The sequence below is a fragment of the Patagioenas fasciata genome, chromosome 1 (genome assembly GCF_037038585.1).
Source record: "Patagioenas fasciata isolate bPatFas1 chromosome 1, bPatFas1.hap1, whole genome shotgun sequence".
Taxonomy (NCBI): domain Eukaryota; kingdom Metazoa; phylum Chordata; class Aves; order Columbiformes; family Columbidae; genus Patagioenas; species Patagioenas fasciata.
In genome coordinates this window covers 143,069,893-143,085,577 of record NC_092520.1, presented here as the reverse complement: position 1 = coordinate 143,085,577, position 15,685 = coordinate 143,069,893, and the positions used below count along the sequence as shown (strand labels likewise).

Here is a 15,685-nt window from a genome sequence, read left to right as displayed (position 1 = left end):
GTATGGAAGAAGCACAGCAGTGGTTTTTCTTTTCATCCAGACATGTCCTGCTAGAAAGCCCAGAAGCACACGCATAAACCTGAGCAGAACCTGCACATTCACATACTGAAGCACAAATGCTCACTGGGAACACTGTTCATTAATTTTCACAAATAAACATTACTAAAGAGCAATCAAATACCATTTTTGAATACCTGGCATGTTAATTCTCTAAGCATGAGAATCACGGAGTATGTGCCTCTGCGCTACCAACTCACACTGGGCAAAGCAGCCCATCGGCTGGGACCTGCTCCTGCTCTGCCACTTTCACCTCACTTGCCAGGTATGCCTGGGATGTTGAGTGCCACAGCAAGAGCCAAGATACAGTATACACTAGACCTATATATCTGTATGCATGTGTGTATATATCCTAGATAAAAACACACATTACATACTGGATATAGTATGTATTATATCCTCCAAAAGGGCCCTGCTGTGAAAGAAACCTACCAGATAATACGACCCTAGGTTGTGCTGCAACCCCTCCCTGACATGTGATGAGATGCAGGTCTAGTGTATGACCCATATACACAGGTATACCTCATGCTGTGTCTCTTCTCTGCCAAATTGAGACCGTAAATCAAATATCTATGTTCTATACTCAACAGAGGTATCTATTTAAAACTGAACCAGCCTGTCATTAAATATTAAAACAGGTAACAGTTTCGGTAAATCCAGTCCTGCTTTAAAATTTTGATTATTATCCAGAAATTGGTGCAATGCTGTTTAAACAAGAAAGAACAGTTAATTAAGCTTACAGTCTCTTTGCAGATGTACTACATATTTTATATTTGGCTTTGTTATAGTGGGAAAACCTCATCATTTTAAAGCTAAGCCATTTGCATTTCTAATTAGAGGCAGTTCTGAAAAAAAAGTTAAAATACTTCACAAATTAAAGTTTAGGCTTCTGGTATTTTGAATAAAAAAATATCTGCAATATTAGTTCAAATTACACATATAGAACTGGAGAATATTAAATCAATACAGGCTTGAAAATCAAGGTAGAAATTAATTACTTCACTTAATTTCTTCGACCTTGTTCTACAAGACTATTGAGAGAAGAAAGTAAGCAGAAAACACTCTACTCACCCACTGTCATACCATCCATGTAACGCTTGATGATATCAAAGGAATCTCTTAGATTTCCTTCTGTTATATCAAATATTATATCTGCCTGGTTGGCTGGATATGTAGGTGTGATGGCACGAAGAAAAATAATCTCTGCAAACAAAGAGTATCATAGAATGTACTGAGAAGTATTTGAAAACAATACTGAAGAACCCAACAGAATTTGATCCAAAATGGCTTGACCTCAAAGCTGGTGGAGGACACCTTCCTACCCCCAGTTTGTCCTTTAAAACGGAAAGAAAGAACACCCAGGGGAAGGGAGGATTTGAATGGATTTATTTTCTCCTCCTGCACCATCCAAGAAGCCCTGAAGGCAAAACACTATTACTTCGAGAGTCCAGAAAGACCACTCTTGGAAACCAGTAGGACTTCCAGCAAATATCACGAAAAGGACAACACTGAGGATCCACAGGGTGGGCAGTGAAGGGGGACCAAATGGATGATTCCCTGAACTCCGATTCCCTTAGGCAGTTACACAAAGTATTGCCATTACAAATTACAGAGTCCTTTCGTGTACTGGAGAAGTTAGTTAGTTGTTTGTTTGTGTGGGTTTTTTTTTTTTAAATGAAACTATTTTTCCAGCCTCTTGTGAGGGAGGTAACCATTATTATTCTCGTTATTATCCTCACTCTACAGATGATGAAACTAAACCATGAGGCTGTAAGGATTCACCCAAGGCCATGCACTGGATTACAGCTTAGTTAGTACTTGGGCTTCGGTAATACTCTCAGATTGCTAGGTCTCATCTCATGTTATTAAATCATGAGGATGGACTAATGAGGGAACGGTTTGGGAAGGATTCTGGGCCAAACCCTTAGCTCTGCTGCCAGTACACCTGGTAAAGCTGAAGGGGTGTGTATGGGAGTAGAAGTGGCTATGGGGCATTCCCCTGTTCACAGTGAAGTGGGGCCAGCCAAGGCCTGAAATGGGCCTGACATGACTTACAGCAGCTCTTTTCAGCTAAGTTATTGGTGGTGGTTAAATTTTTCCTATATGAACAAGGGTTGGGACGTCTCTTGCCCTACTCCCTCTGCCTGGTACAGAAGTAAAGAATCAGCTTTGGCTTTCATTTAGGACAATTTTCTGAGGCAGTAAGGCTGAGAGAGTCTGGGTACATCAGAAACAGGGACTGAAGTTCTTTAAAAACCCCTCCAAAGTGATCTTCCTTTCCTCTCTCCCCTTCTTCTCTCTCTGTGTCTGTGTCACACAGTGGCCCATCCTACAGAGGAACAGGGCTGATGGCTGTCATCCCCCCTAGGGATGTGAACACAATCCCCAGGGAAGCTCTCAGAAAATGAATGCAAGTGCCAAGGAGCAAGAATTAGCTCTTTATCTGTAAGTTTATATAGGAACTAAGCAAAGGGAGTGCTACTATCCTTACAGAGCTGCAGTACTTGAAAACTCGCAGGTCCTGCAGAGGCTAAAGAAACTAAAAAAAAATGACACCAGTACCCATGAGAATGCAGCATCTGGGGCTGGAAAACTCATTTTGGATGCCTGGACATCTACTTACTTTGATGCTTTTTGAAAATCTTAGCTTAAAAACCTCCTGTCCAGTCCTTGGAATTTCCCTTCCTTTATTCTATATTTTAAATAACACTTGGTTTTTTTTCATAGGTCAAAAATCAGTAAATCACAGTACTGGATAGTATGCTCCATATAATATTATGATTAATGTTTTCATGCCTTTCAGATAAAGGCTATATTCTTGGACCAAGCCACCTGTCAATAACAAGCAAAAGACCACAAACAGATGAGAGAAATATAATGAGCACCTACTTCCTATGGCAAAATCTGCAAAAAGGGAAGAAAAAAGTCATGAGGCACATGGCTACTATGTGACTAAATGTGGTAAATGGGAATTCAGACTCAACATTTCCTTACACAGGGAAGCTGTATGAGTTAGAGACCAGAATGACTTTCTTTGCCCCATAAAATTAAAACTCCTGGATATTGAAGGTTTTAATTAAATGAATAGTACACTATAATTTGGAACTATGCAAACATTTTACTGCACCGGTAGCTAGTCTGGCTTTAGGCAAGGATTTCCGGTGGAGGTTTTATATGTTGTAGTCTAGTAAATGGAACAAGGAACAAGCCACTTACCTTCAGGTCTTGTAAATTCTCTGAACGTGGGCAGTGAAATGACAGTGTGGGAAATTGTGTGGACTGGATCCAACACACAGTTGACATCATTTGGTCGACAAGACTTAATGCAGCGGATAGTATCTGTCTTTTCAAGTCTGACACTAAGAGAAATGAGAGATGCATATATTTCCTGAAAATCAATCACTTTGTGTTTGCAATCTGGGGAGCTAGAAAATATAATCGATAGAAGTGTTTGTTCTTCACCTCAAAAACTTAGACAAATACAGATCATCAGAACTGCTGGACCACTGAAAAATTTGGCTTGTTAATTTGTCAGTCAACTGCCCGCCCCCCTCACCCACCAGCCTAGTTCTTCAAGCCAGGCACGTAAAAACAGGGAGAACTGCAGTGCATAAGATGCCATGCAAAGTCTCTTTCCAAGTACAAACAGGATGAAACAACTAGGCCCAGATCCTCAGCTGCAATGCCCTGGTGTGGTCCCACCAGTTTCAGTGGAGCTACACTTATTTGCACAAGTCTTTTTTTACTCCATGCAATATCAGTCATATAAAGCAGAAACAATTGTTTCTATTCTGGAAATCCGGCAAGAAATATCTGAAGGGCCAACTTTATTTCATGATTTTCAGTGCAGCAAGAGCCAGAAGAGCCTCTCTTAAGTCTTTTTTTTTTTCCACACACCCCCTTCCCATCTAAGGAGGAAGAGGAGAGAGGAATGGTGAAATGGAAACTCGGGGAGGAAAAAAAGTTAACCACATTATTTGAAACCTCAAAGATTGAATTCTGGGTTTAGGGAAATGGTAAGAGTCATTTCATATTCCATCTCAACCAGCTGCTCATTCGTCCTTGAAAGTCTATTAAAAGTTAAATGACTTCTTCTCACCCTTGTCCACTAGAGTGAATTTAAAGTCACTTACAGTTCAAGAACTTCACACAATACCCAGTCTGTATTCATGAGAGATGAAAGGGCTATGCTGGGACTTACATTGTGACTAAGCCCCACAAATGATCTCAACTTTGACCTGCCCATTTCTTCATATTTCTAAGTGGAAAAAAAAAAGACAAGACTGCAATGTTGGGGCGCGGGGGGGAAGGGCAAGAGAGAGAGTGGAATTACAAAGATTAAAAGGAAGAAAAATTCACTGAGTAAAAGGGGAACAAAAATGGAAGCTTTAGTCTGTCAAATGCCTCTAGAAACAAATTGTTCTTGCTCTTTTCAAAATGTGTTACCCAAGTCCACACCTACAAGCCATCTTTTTTCAGATGTTCAAAGGGACTTTATGGCTCTATTAATAATAAATACATCAGTAACTTCTTATTATATGCTACCCACATTTGCTCATCAAAGACAACAAAGCCAAACATGCTGATATTGCATGAAGCTAAAATAAAGATAAAAGAGAAAACATGAATCAACATTAAGGAAATCATGCTTCAACAGATGTGAACAGGCATAGTCCACAGGAAGGCAGTGAAGCTGGGTTAATTTACACCAGCTGAGTCTGGCTTGTTATTCTCACTCCGTAGTTGATGTTTTGAGACTAGCCAGGAGATACAGGCCAGGAGAGACCTTTTACTTCCTACCATTATGTGGGTACAAAATTTCACCTTTTCTTAGACATCTCACAGGGAATAGAATGCGCTTTCTGCTGAAATGCCTCATGCTGGTCATTTTAGAAGAAATTAATTCTGGATATATGGAGATAATAGTCTGACGTATGATAATAGATTCCATCCCCTTATTTTAAATCTCAGCTGCCAAATTAAGAAAGGACTCCTATCTAGCTGACCATCGCATCTGTGAAATAAGGATCAGATAAATTACATAGTCTAATTCCAGTGTAAAATAGTCTACTTCATAATATGTAACAAATAGAAATGAGGCAAAATGTATGTAATTTGTGTTTGTTTCCTTCCCTCCCTTTTTTCTTCCTTACTCTGTATAGCGGAGTTTAGTAGACATTTACATCTATAATATACAGCCATACAAATACTGCATCTTTCCTTAAGATCCTGCAGAGCTGGGGTCACAACAGCCAAGTCAGACTGGTTTTACTTCCAAGAAAGTGTTTACGAATTCCGAAAAAGCTTTTCTCCTTGTGTTATATAACACATAAATAATAACTATGGTATCATCTACAGGCTTTAGGAACACCAATAAACAGTAGCTTGCATAACTCATTTTGGGACATTATTACTAATGAAGTACTGATACAATACATACAGCATCCTAAATTTTCACAGCTGTATTTAGACAATAGAGTTTGTACATAAAAACATTGTGGTGGGAATGTCTGAAGCATTCAGTATTGGTCTGCCTTTGCTCTTTCTTGGGAAAGAAAGGGAGCTTTACTCTCAACTTTGGCTGGAACAACACTGACATATGCAAACATTTCTGAAATTCTCATCCAACAAAGCCATGAATTTGTTTAAGATTAAGTCCTAAGTGTTTAAGATTAAGTCCTAAGATTTATATTCATAATTCTCTCTTCTGATTCACTAGAGCAAAGCATTCTGACATGAATTAGATATCTTGCACATAGAAATGGAGGATCACAGTGATCACAAATGATTTGTGTTAGTTCCTAGCTAAAACTAGTTTCTAGGTCCATCCAGCCTGTACCTATACATGTGACAGATAAACATTTGTGTCAGTTCTATTTCTTTGCACCGTTTGTCTCTCTTCTTAAAAATCCCATAACCTTTTTAATTTTTTCATCCTCTATCCACACTCCTAAACTTGAGTTTGCGCTTTCTTTTTCCCCCGTCTAAATATTAATTCTCTGATCCCCTTTCTTATGATATCCATTCTAATTGTTCTCCCATTGCTTCGACAGCCCATATTCACACATCTTCTGGAACAATTTCTTTGACAACTAGCATCTATTTCAAATCCTGATATTTGCCATTAGTGATGTGCTCTGGTCTCAAAATACTTTTTATTTTATCCTTACACATCATCTTTGAATTTGATCTTCTGATTAGCTGACATTTTCCTTTTTGCTCATGTCCTCCTATAGTGGGGACTGACTGACAAAGATTTCTTTCTAAGTGCTGTGAACGTACTTTATTCAAATCTTTCCTTCAGGTTTGCCCTCTCTAACAAAAACTTCAGCTTTGCAGCTGGTACCTCCTCCAGGCCTTTTTAATTTAAAAGAGAAAAATGTTATGAAACAGCTCAGTTGCTCTGATTATTCTGGAAATAATCTTTCCTGAATATATTTTATTCATTCTTCTTGGGTCCTGATATCATTCCTTTTCATGTACTCTGTCGGATTCAATTAGTAAGTTCCGTGGACCAGGAGCTGTCGTTTCACTTTCATTTGGAAAAAAACATGTGCATAAATGGTGTTAAACAATTGAATACATGTTCTCGAATGTTCCAGCTACACTGCAGCATTAAAGCATCTGAGCTCCATGTTCTTGAATTACTTGCTGAATGAAATTGATGTGGTAGCATTTTACAATACTGAGGGCCAAATTCTCACATTCCCTTCTTTTCCTGCCAAAAAAGTATATATTAATGCTTGCAAAAATGAATTTTATTTTTGAATCTTTATCCTACTTAATTACAGCCTCATAATGAACTGGTAGCCAGAGGGCGTTTATATACAAGCATCTTCTATGGAGGTAAGAAACCCCATTAGCTCAAGTAGCATGGGCTTGTGCTTTCAATATTTAAAGCTGGGGCTCTATCCCCACTGGCAACTTCTGGCAGCTTTTATAAGTACATGTCAACAGACTTATTAAACATTGGCATTCCTCCTGAGACTTGAACTCCTGTCAGCCAGCTGGGGTAAACTCTGCCTTAGGGACCATGTAATGCTCTGGCAGTGCTGCGATCATGCCCCAATCCCATCCTTGGCTGATGACGAGCCTGAGAGCCCGCAGCTGATACAGCTAATAGAGTAATTCCTCGTGTTCAAGTGATTAAGGCTTGTGATCTTGGTTTAGAAGGTTCCCAGATTCTAACCTTGTACCTTGCCTGTGCTGTCTGTATTTATACAGTCAGGCATTTTTTATATGTGTATTCACATGAATTATTCCTCATTTATCTGTAGACTATTCTGCCTATGTACTGGACAGCAGAGGTATCTGAGCCCAGGATGGTGTAAAAGAACATTCATTTTGAGATCACAACCCTGGGACTGAGATTTTAATATTCATCAGTACAAGGACTGAAGAGTAAAATAAATCTTCCAGCTCACATAACAAAGAAATTCCAGTTGTATTGTCTACTTTATTCTTGATCGCATAGAAGTAAAAGAAGAAAGTCATAGAAGGAAGAAAGATTTGGATATTGGAATTCTGGCTGACCTTTCAGGGCTGCCAGGGGTTGGTTGGAGTTTTTCTTGGTGGTGGTGGGTAAAGTCTTTACAGTTAAAAATATATCACTTTTGATATTGAAGTTGGAGAGAGAAAAGTGTCATGAGACTGATTAAATATCTTTTTCAAGATATTTTCAAGTTCCTGTAGGCACATCTCAGGATATAGCCTGTGAAATAAACAGGAGCTCTCTTCTACAAGCTCAATGCTGTTAAGGAGTTCATTGCTGTTTTCCCATCATTCATTTTTCAACTCAGTGGAAATTCCACAGAAAAGAAGATGAAAAATCTCAAAAATAAATGTTCTTTAGAACAGATTGTCTTTTGTACCATCCTTAAAAGTTAGAACTGTGAGCTGCAGCTGGTGGAAATCAGCAGAAGCTCACTGGCTGCAACAGAGCAATGATAACTAGTGCAGCTTGAGAACCTGGCTCCACACTTTCAAAGTGACTTGTGTGCCAGGGCACCTCTGAGGTCCTAAGGGCTTAAGTTATGCACAGTATTTGCCCCCTAAATGATAAAACTCTCTAAAGATGTCTCAGTTGAGATAGATCAAATTATGTACCTATTTTGTTTTGAAAATTTAGGTCTAAGCATATACAGCTGTGTTATCCTCCAATGAGACCAACTCCACTACTGTGTGAAATAAATTAACAGTTTTCAGTGCTCGGTATATTCAGATAATAAGCTCTTGGACACGAGTTTCTACTTTTTATAATGATGCAGAGTACACATAAGAATCTCCCCAAATTGAGACCTTCAATGACAGGGGAAAGTGAAGAACGGTAATGATGATAGCAAATAAAATACAAGTGCAGCATGCAACAGATGAACTAAAACTTTATTAAAATTGGGGGGAAAAAAGCTACTCTTAGAAGAGAAGAAGTAGCCAATGATGCCTGTAAGTCAGGGATCAAAGCTGTGCAGAGACAAAGATTAAAAGTTTGGCAATAAACGTGTTGACAGTTCCATGGCGGGAAAGTTGCATTTGAATTGTCAGAAGAAGGTCTCTGGGCTCTGTGATTTGCCGCTGCATGACCACAATGCCACTGTGGTTGTTCACTTTTTTTGTGGTGAAAAAACCCTCCTCGTTCCCGCTGATGATGGACAGCAGAATTTTATCCCCAGGGACAGCATTGGAAGGGCCCATGCGGAAAATGTCGGTGGGTACTTGAATGTTGGTAGGAAAAGAGAGGTGATAGTAGGTTATTCTCAGAGGCAGGCTCTGGCACTCCTTATTTTCATTACAAGGCAAGCGCTCACAGCGACTGCAAGAAAAGTGAGAACACAAGACAAGAGGAAGATTAGCGTACATTTAGCAAGCGTGACAGGAGAGCAAGGGCAGTGGGGTTGGGAAAAGATATGCTGACTTGTATACTATATCCATTCTTCCGCCTGGCACCTCAGTCATATTGCAAATGGACATTTATTAAATAAGGATGAACTTATCTATAGCTGGTGCTTTTGGAGAAGTGTTGCCATTTTCAGAAGTGTTGCCCTTTCTTTGCAGGCATAGATGATGCTTTGCCCATCCCTCCCCCCCACTTCTATTCTTTTGTTGACTAGACATATTTTAAATAAAATAAGAGATCCTAAGTGGTCAGTGAGTTGACTGTGTCCTACTTGTGATACCTGGCTGGATTTTAAGACTGAGCAAAGTATTCTGAAAACCACAAATGTATAAGGAGTTGGTCTTCCTGAGAGAGAAGAGGCACTCTAGATACTGCGCTGTGCATGTTCATCGTCTGACACCATACAAAGGAACGTAAAACTTATTTCCAACACTGCCTGTATGTTAAGGTTTATTTGATTTGAAGACAAAGCTTCCTTCTGGTCTGGCACGGTATTTCTCTGTGCCGCCAGGAGAACCAGCCTGAGTCAGTCTAACATACACCTAGGGAAGCACTGGAAACAAGATCCAATGGCCTGATGTCTCCAGTATATGCCCTACACATTCAGTCCATTCTTCCTCAGCGTTGAGTTGCAGGAATGATGCTGGTGAGTAAGAAAGTTGTTCTTTCCTTCCCTTATCACTAGGCACTCTATTATAGCGACAAATCCAGGAAACTAGAAAGAGAACACCTGTACAGGCTTAAAGGGAACAATGAACATCGGCACTAGAAATCATCATCTGGATGGAGGGATTAATCTTGGCTTGTATCGAGAATAGTGTGGCCAGCAGGACTAGAGAAGTGATTGTGCCACTGCACTCAGCACCGGTGAGGCTGCATCTTGAATTCTGTGCTCAGTTTTGGGCCCCTCATCATAAGAAGGACATTGAGGTACCAGCAAGAATGCAGAGGAGGGTGAGGAAGCTGGTGAGGGGCCTGGAGCACAAGTCTGATGAGGAGCGGCTGAGGGAACTGGGGCTGTTCAGCCTGGAGAAAAGGAGGCTGAGGGGAGACCTTATCGCTGTCTACAACTCCCTGAAAGGAGGTTGTAGCATGGAGGGTGTTGGTCTCTTCTCCCAAGTAGCAAGTGATAGGCCAAAAGGAAATGGCCACGAGTTGTGCCAGTGGAGGTTTAGATTGGATATTAGGAAAAAATTCTTCCCGGAAAGGGTTGTCAGGCACTGGAACAGGCTGCCCAGGGAAGTGGTGGAGTCACCATCCCTGGAGGTATTTAAAAGGTGTTTAGACGAGGTTCTTAGGCACATGGTTTAGTGCCAGAGTTAGGTTAGGTTATGGTTGCACTCGATAATCCTGAGGGTCTCATCTGATGGAAATGATTCTATGATTCCCCCTGTCTGTTACTGAGAAAAGCGAAGTTTTCCTGTAAAATATGTCACAGACAGGTATGGGCATTAAAGTCACTGTTGTTAAAGAATGCTGTAGTCTACGACCACATTAATGAAGATCTGACGTGTCATGATATGTGGTGGGTTTGAGAAATGTTTAAAGAATTGCGTACAAGGCAAGTTTATACGAATTTCAGATTAAAGATATGCCCAAATCACTACGTTAGAGTTGGTATCTGAAGATCTTCTACTTGCACGGAAGTAGAGGTAGACATGACGATCTCAGCTGGATGTTGACTTTGCAAAGTTTGGGGGTGATCAGGTTGCATATTTAGCTCCAAACTTGCCTCATGCACAAGTATGAATTAATTGATACAATTATGTACAAGAGTCTCTCCACTGCAAAGCAATATTCAGTCCACAGGCTGAGGTTTTGCAACCTAAACTATTTATTCATTTCTTTACTATGAAAAGCACCAATATGAAAGCAAGGTTTGCATCTTACTACCTCAAGGAAATCTGAGGCCCATTTCATTTATATTATTTTGACATATAAAACTGAGGTCCTATCAGCAGTATCTGGTATCAACAGAACTGTGGCTCATAAGCAAGCACTACCTCATTGCCAGTGCACGGTGACCTGAATTCAGGAACTTCTCATTATATGCAAAATAAGCATTTTCAAAAAGAGTAGTTAAAAGCACCGTCAGTACTTCAGTTAATGTGTTCTATATTTTCTTTTAATACCACTTGCAAATGAAAGTACAAAGCAATTCTTTGAAGACTTAACTGCATTCTTAATTTTATTCATGTGTGTAAAGAGCACACACAAGTCTTCACAGGATGGCCAGCTAATTAGGTGTGGATACTCTTGGAATATTTTCAGGCATAGTGAGTTCTGCATTCTTTTCTGAAATGTCATCAATAACTCCACTAAGAATAATTACTTGGTTTTGTTGAAAACATGAGGCTACTTGGTTTTGCTGAAATCATGAAGCAAGTCGAGGCAGTTAATTTCTTAGTTGGAAGTGTTTTCTTCATGTAAATATTTTTGGAAGCACTTACATGCTCATAAAGGTGCCATTATTTATTTCTTTATAAAAATAAAATGCATTTTATAATAACAGCCAGAATTTTAAGAGAACAAAAAAACCAAAGCTCACAGCTTCCTAAGATTTGAAAAAGGACATTCTGCTGATTCAGAATGTTACTTGTGGAGACAGATGTGCCTGTGGCTAGGAGTTAGAATTATTCAAAATTCATAATCTTTTATCTTATTCTTTGGTGGTGCACACTATACACTTCACTATAGGTTTAGTTAATGTGCACTAATTGTTCCATCAAATAACCGCAAAGGAGAGATAGAGAATATTATTGCCTTCAAGAACCAGAGTTCACCCTGGGGTCACACACCACAAAGGCAAGAAGCAATGAGTCTTTAAATCCCAGTGTACTCTCTAGATCTTATTTAAATGTTTCCCTTCAGTGGGCAAAAGAAAAATCAAACGGTGGGGGAAATCCAACAGCCCACTGCTAGTGTGTGAGCAGCCCAAGACCTCAGGTGCTGCTCCAGTTCTGTGGCATCTCAGGAGGGATGAGCTGGCTGTACAGCCACCGTGTCCTGCCACCGCGCTGTGTCGCTGTGGGAGAGAGCACAGGGGACCCAACCAGAGAAGGGGAGGGCTGAGGAAGCAGCATGATGCCACCAGAGAAACCCAGCACAGAGCCCAAGCGAAACATGCACCACTTTGCAGTGAGGTGCTTTTAAATACATCTTTGCAAACCTCTGCAATTAGGCTCACAGGCTCAAAAAATAAGCATGTAATGCTGCTAAATGCTTACTCCTGAATTCACTCCTGATCATTTTAGCTCACTTAATACTCTCTTGTCTTAGGCGTACGTGGCTAAAATGCAGGTTTCAAAGAATTACTCGTTTTGAATTTCACTGAGTAGCCAAATGTTGGTTACTCATAAAGGAAAATAAAACTATCAAAACCAGAGAAATTCCATTTTAGAGAATGAGTGCATTTCCTCACAGAAATGAGGAGAAAATATTTTCTGTCTTCCCTTCTGTTAATTTCTGAGCCTGTTTCTCTTGTGGTACATAGGCAATTTATTCTCTTGTGCCCAAAGGTGCTGAGTGGTACACAATAATTCTTCATGCACTGAAGGGAAAAGAACTTTTTAGCAGGATTTATGGCTTTGCAATTTACTTCATACAGGGAAACCATCTCACAATGCTGAATGACTAACCAAGTATTATTGCTAAACTATACACACCACAAATATATGAAATTCTACCCTGTAGATTTCCAGAGTTGCAACAATCTTCCAAACCTCCTAGAACACAATCTACTACAAAGGCACTCGCTTACGCTATCATCAATGTGTATTTCTTTTCAAGAGGTTGCATCACACCTTATGGCACAGATGAGCCATCAGCCAGGCTGTAGCACCACATTGTGAACCTCTACATTTCCATTAATAGAGTAGCTGTGAAGGTGGTTTTTGTCTTAAACAGACCAGAACTTGAAGGAAATGAAACCAACTGATGGTTGGTTCTCAAAGATATTTCTTAACCGGAGGAGAATCTGGAGTTCCACTTCAGGCTCAGGTGGGAATACGCTATACAGCAGCACAGTAGACAGGATGGACAAACACTCTGCATGTTCGTCCTGACTGGAGCTGGAAAGTCTCAAGGAGTTTCCAAACCACAGAAGAGACAGACCCAGTTTCCATTTTGCCCTCAGCATTGCGCCTTTATGTCCTGTCCTTGTCTCTTTCATCTGTCTTTCCCGACCTAGCTCCTTCATAGCCCCTTTCCTTGCCTACTGCCCTTCTTGCTCACTCAAACATTTGGCATCAGGACTGTCTGCTCAGCCAGTGCCAATCCTCCTCTTCTTGCTCCATCCTCTCCTGGCTGACCCTTGGTTCTCTCAGTTTCCACCTCACAGCCCTATTCCCAAAGCATACACCCCTTCCCTCAGTATCTTTGTGCAGCCATCCCAAATTATTCCTTGCTCTGATGGTCTTCATCCCAATCTGGCATCAATCACCCTTAAACATAAGCTTCTGACTCCTGCGGTTGGTTTCCCCCTTGTCTCTAAATTGGTTTACACAATTTTACCTTCTACCCCTCAAGCGTCTTCCACATTAATTCTCTTCACCTGGTCATACCTTCAGATCCTTCCCTCCCTGCATTCAGCCTCCTTATCCCTAAGTGCACCTTTCCTTCTTACCGAGTTGGCTCCACTCTCACCCATGCTAGAAACAGCTTTCTTATCCAGGGAGTCTGGGTGGTCTTTGAAAGCACAGAAGAAACAGGCTGTGGGGTCATCAGAACCAGCAGCACCGGCCCAGGACACATACGAGCTGACATTATAGGGAAGATTGGGCTTCTTTCCTGAGGCCATATGTGGGAGCAGGCTCAGTCTGTGGAGTTGGTATCTGCACATTTTAATAATAAAATCATAGAATATCAGGTTTGAAAGGACCACAGGGATCATATGGTCTAACTTTTCTTGGCAAAATGCACAGTCTAGACAAGATGGGCCGGCACCCTGTCCAGCTGAATATTAGAAGTGTCCAATGGTGGGGAACCCACCACTTCCCTGGGGAGATTATTTCAATGGCTGATTGTTCTCATCCTGAAAATTTCCTTCTTGTGTCCAGACTGTCCCCAGGACTAACTTGCACTTCTTATCCCTCCTCTTTTCCATGTGACTCCTTGTAAAAAGGGAATATCTGTCTTCTTTGTAGCCACCCTTTAAATACTGGAACATGGTGATGAGGTCTCCCCTAAGCCTTCTCAAAGTTGAGCAAGCTCAGTTCTCTTAAGAAGCTCGGGTATGCTAAATCAGAAGAGAATTGTTTGATGCTGAAAAATAAGGACCTCTCTACTGATAGGAATCAAATTGCACTGAGGAAGACAGTCAAACACAAAGACAGGCTGCCACTGAGGCTAAGAAACCCTTATCATTCAAGGACTCGAAGCAAAAGTTAAATAAACAACTCTCAGAAATACACTAGGTAGACCTGATTCTGTTTTGGCTTACAGGGGTGAATTAAGATTATCTATTGAAGGCCTCATATCTTAAGGTTCGTTAAAAAATGCCAACTGCAATTTTACAAAGTTTGTAATTTCAGCAATTTCAGAGGTTTTTGTTGAGGATGAGAAAAATGCAAAAGTGATCTCCTAACAAATTTCAGATTTCTGCTCCAAAACAGGACAGCAAACTCTTTAAAGGGGGGGGGGGGGGGGAAAAAAAAAAAAATCACCAAAATGTCAAACACACAGAACGACATGGCCCTCCTTACCCCTGTTCTTCGAAATGGGAGAACTGCTTTGGCTGAAATTTGCCAAAACTTGAGCCTGAGTCACACACCTAGCATGTAAAATTTCAGTCGTTGGTTACGTTTTGGCAAAATTCTAAGCAGTCAAAACCAGGTCCTAATAATGAGAAATGAAAGGCAACCTTAATAATACACAGACATGTCTAGAATATATAAGTATTTCCCAATCTGGCTCAGTGCAGCACACATTTCTGGCATGCTGCCATATCTACTTCTTTATCTTTTCTACTGTTTTTCTTGGCTTAAATATTACAAATGTTAGACTTCAGTGTCACATAAAGAGAATTTAATTGTTATGCAATTTGAAAACAAAAAAGTGTTTGGCAAGCCAGTGCAGCAAGTCCAATCCTATTGTGAGTAGCAGTAGATCTTAATTTTCCTTGGAAAAATACCAAGCCTACAGGCTGATCAAGGAAAATGCAGAATTTAAGCAAAAGAGATGAGACCTTCAATAAAATTGTTACCATTAAGGATTGGACCATGTCAAGCACCATGCTGGTCTTTGAGGAAGGTTACACAGCCTGTTTCCTCCTGAAGCTCAGAGTATCTATAACAGCATCCTGAGCTTTCAGCCTGTAGCATGGGATGATTCTGTGATTACTTCACCTGATGACAATCACCACTGCAATGGCCACCATGCAAAAAAATCTCTGACTTAAAGGTATTGGTTAAGGAAGCTTCTGGATTACTGAGGGCTGTTGCCTATATGTAAGGTATTCAAGGAAAAATAAGAATGAACAAACTTGAATTTGCAGAACTGAGACCTATTAAAATATAGGTGTTCTAAAGAAAATATTGGAGAACAGGGTAAAAAAGTCCCATGAAGTGTCAACTTGATGTGAATGGAAACTGTGTTGTCTTTCTTATAATATGCCAAGGTGGTGAAACTGGATTGTGTTTTGAATAAAAAGGAGAGGAAAATGGTATCTCCAATAGATATGATGTTACGAGAAGTCAACTATTTTGATTTTTAAGTCCTGGCACAAGGTTTGGTGAA

At 40.4% G+C, this 15,685-nt stretch overlaps 1 protein-coding gene across 2 annotated transcripts in view; it reads right to left on the bottom strand.

The window, feature by feature from the left end:
- Positions 1 to 15,685, bottom strand: part of FBLN1 (fibulin 1) — an 83,718-nt gene that overhangs the window by 20,577 nt on the left and 47,456 nt on the right. Inside the window, exons 15-16 of one of the 2 annotated variants that reach the window (XM_065843751.2) lie at positions 3,274 to 3,416; positions 1,129 to 1,260 (exon numbers count right to left, since the gene is read on the bottom strand). In XM_065843751.2, coding sequence (XP_065699823.2) covers positions 1,129 to 1,260; positions 3,274 to 3,416 — 275 coding nt within the window. Of the gene's footprint in view, positions 1 to 1,128; positions 1,261 to 3,273; positions 3,417 to 8,421; positions 8,867 to 15,685 lie in introns of those variants that run through there. The other variant, XM_065843759.2, reaches the window with a different exon arrangement.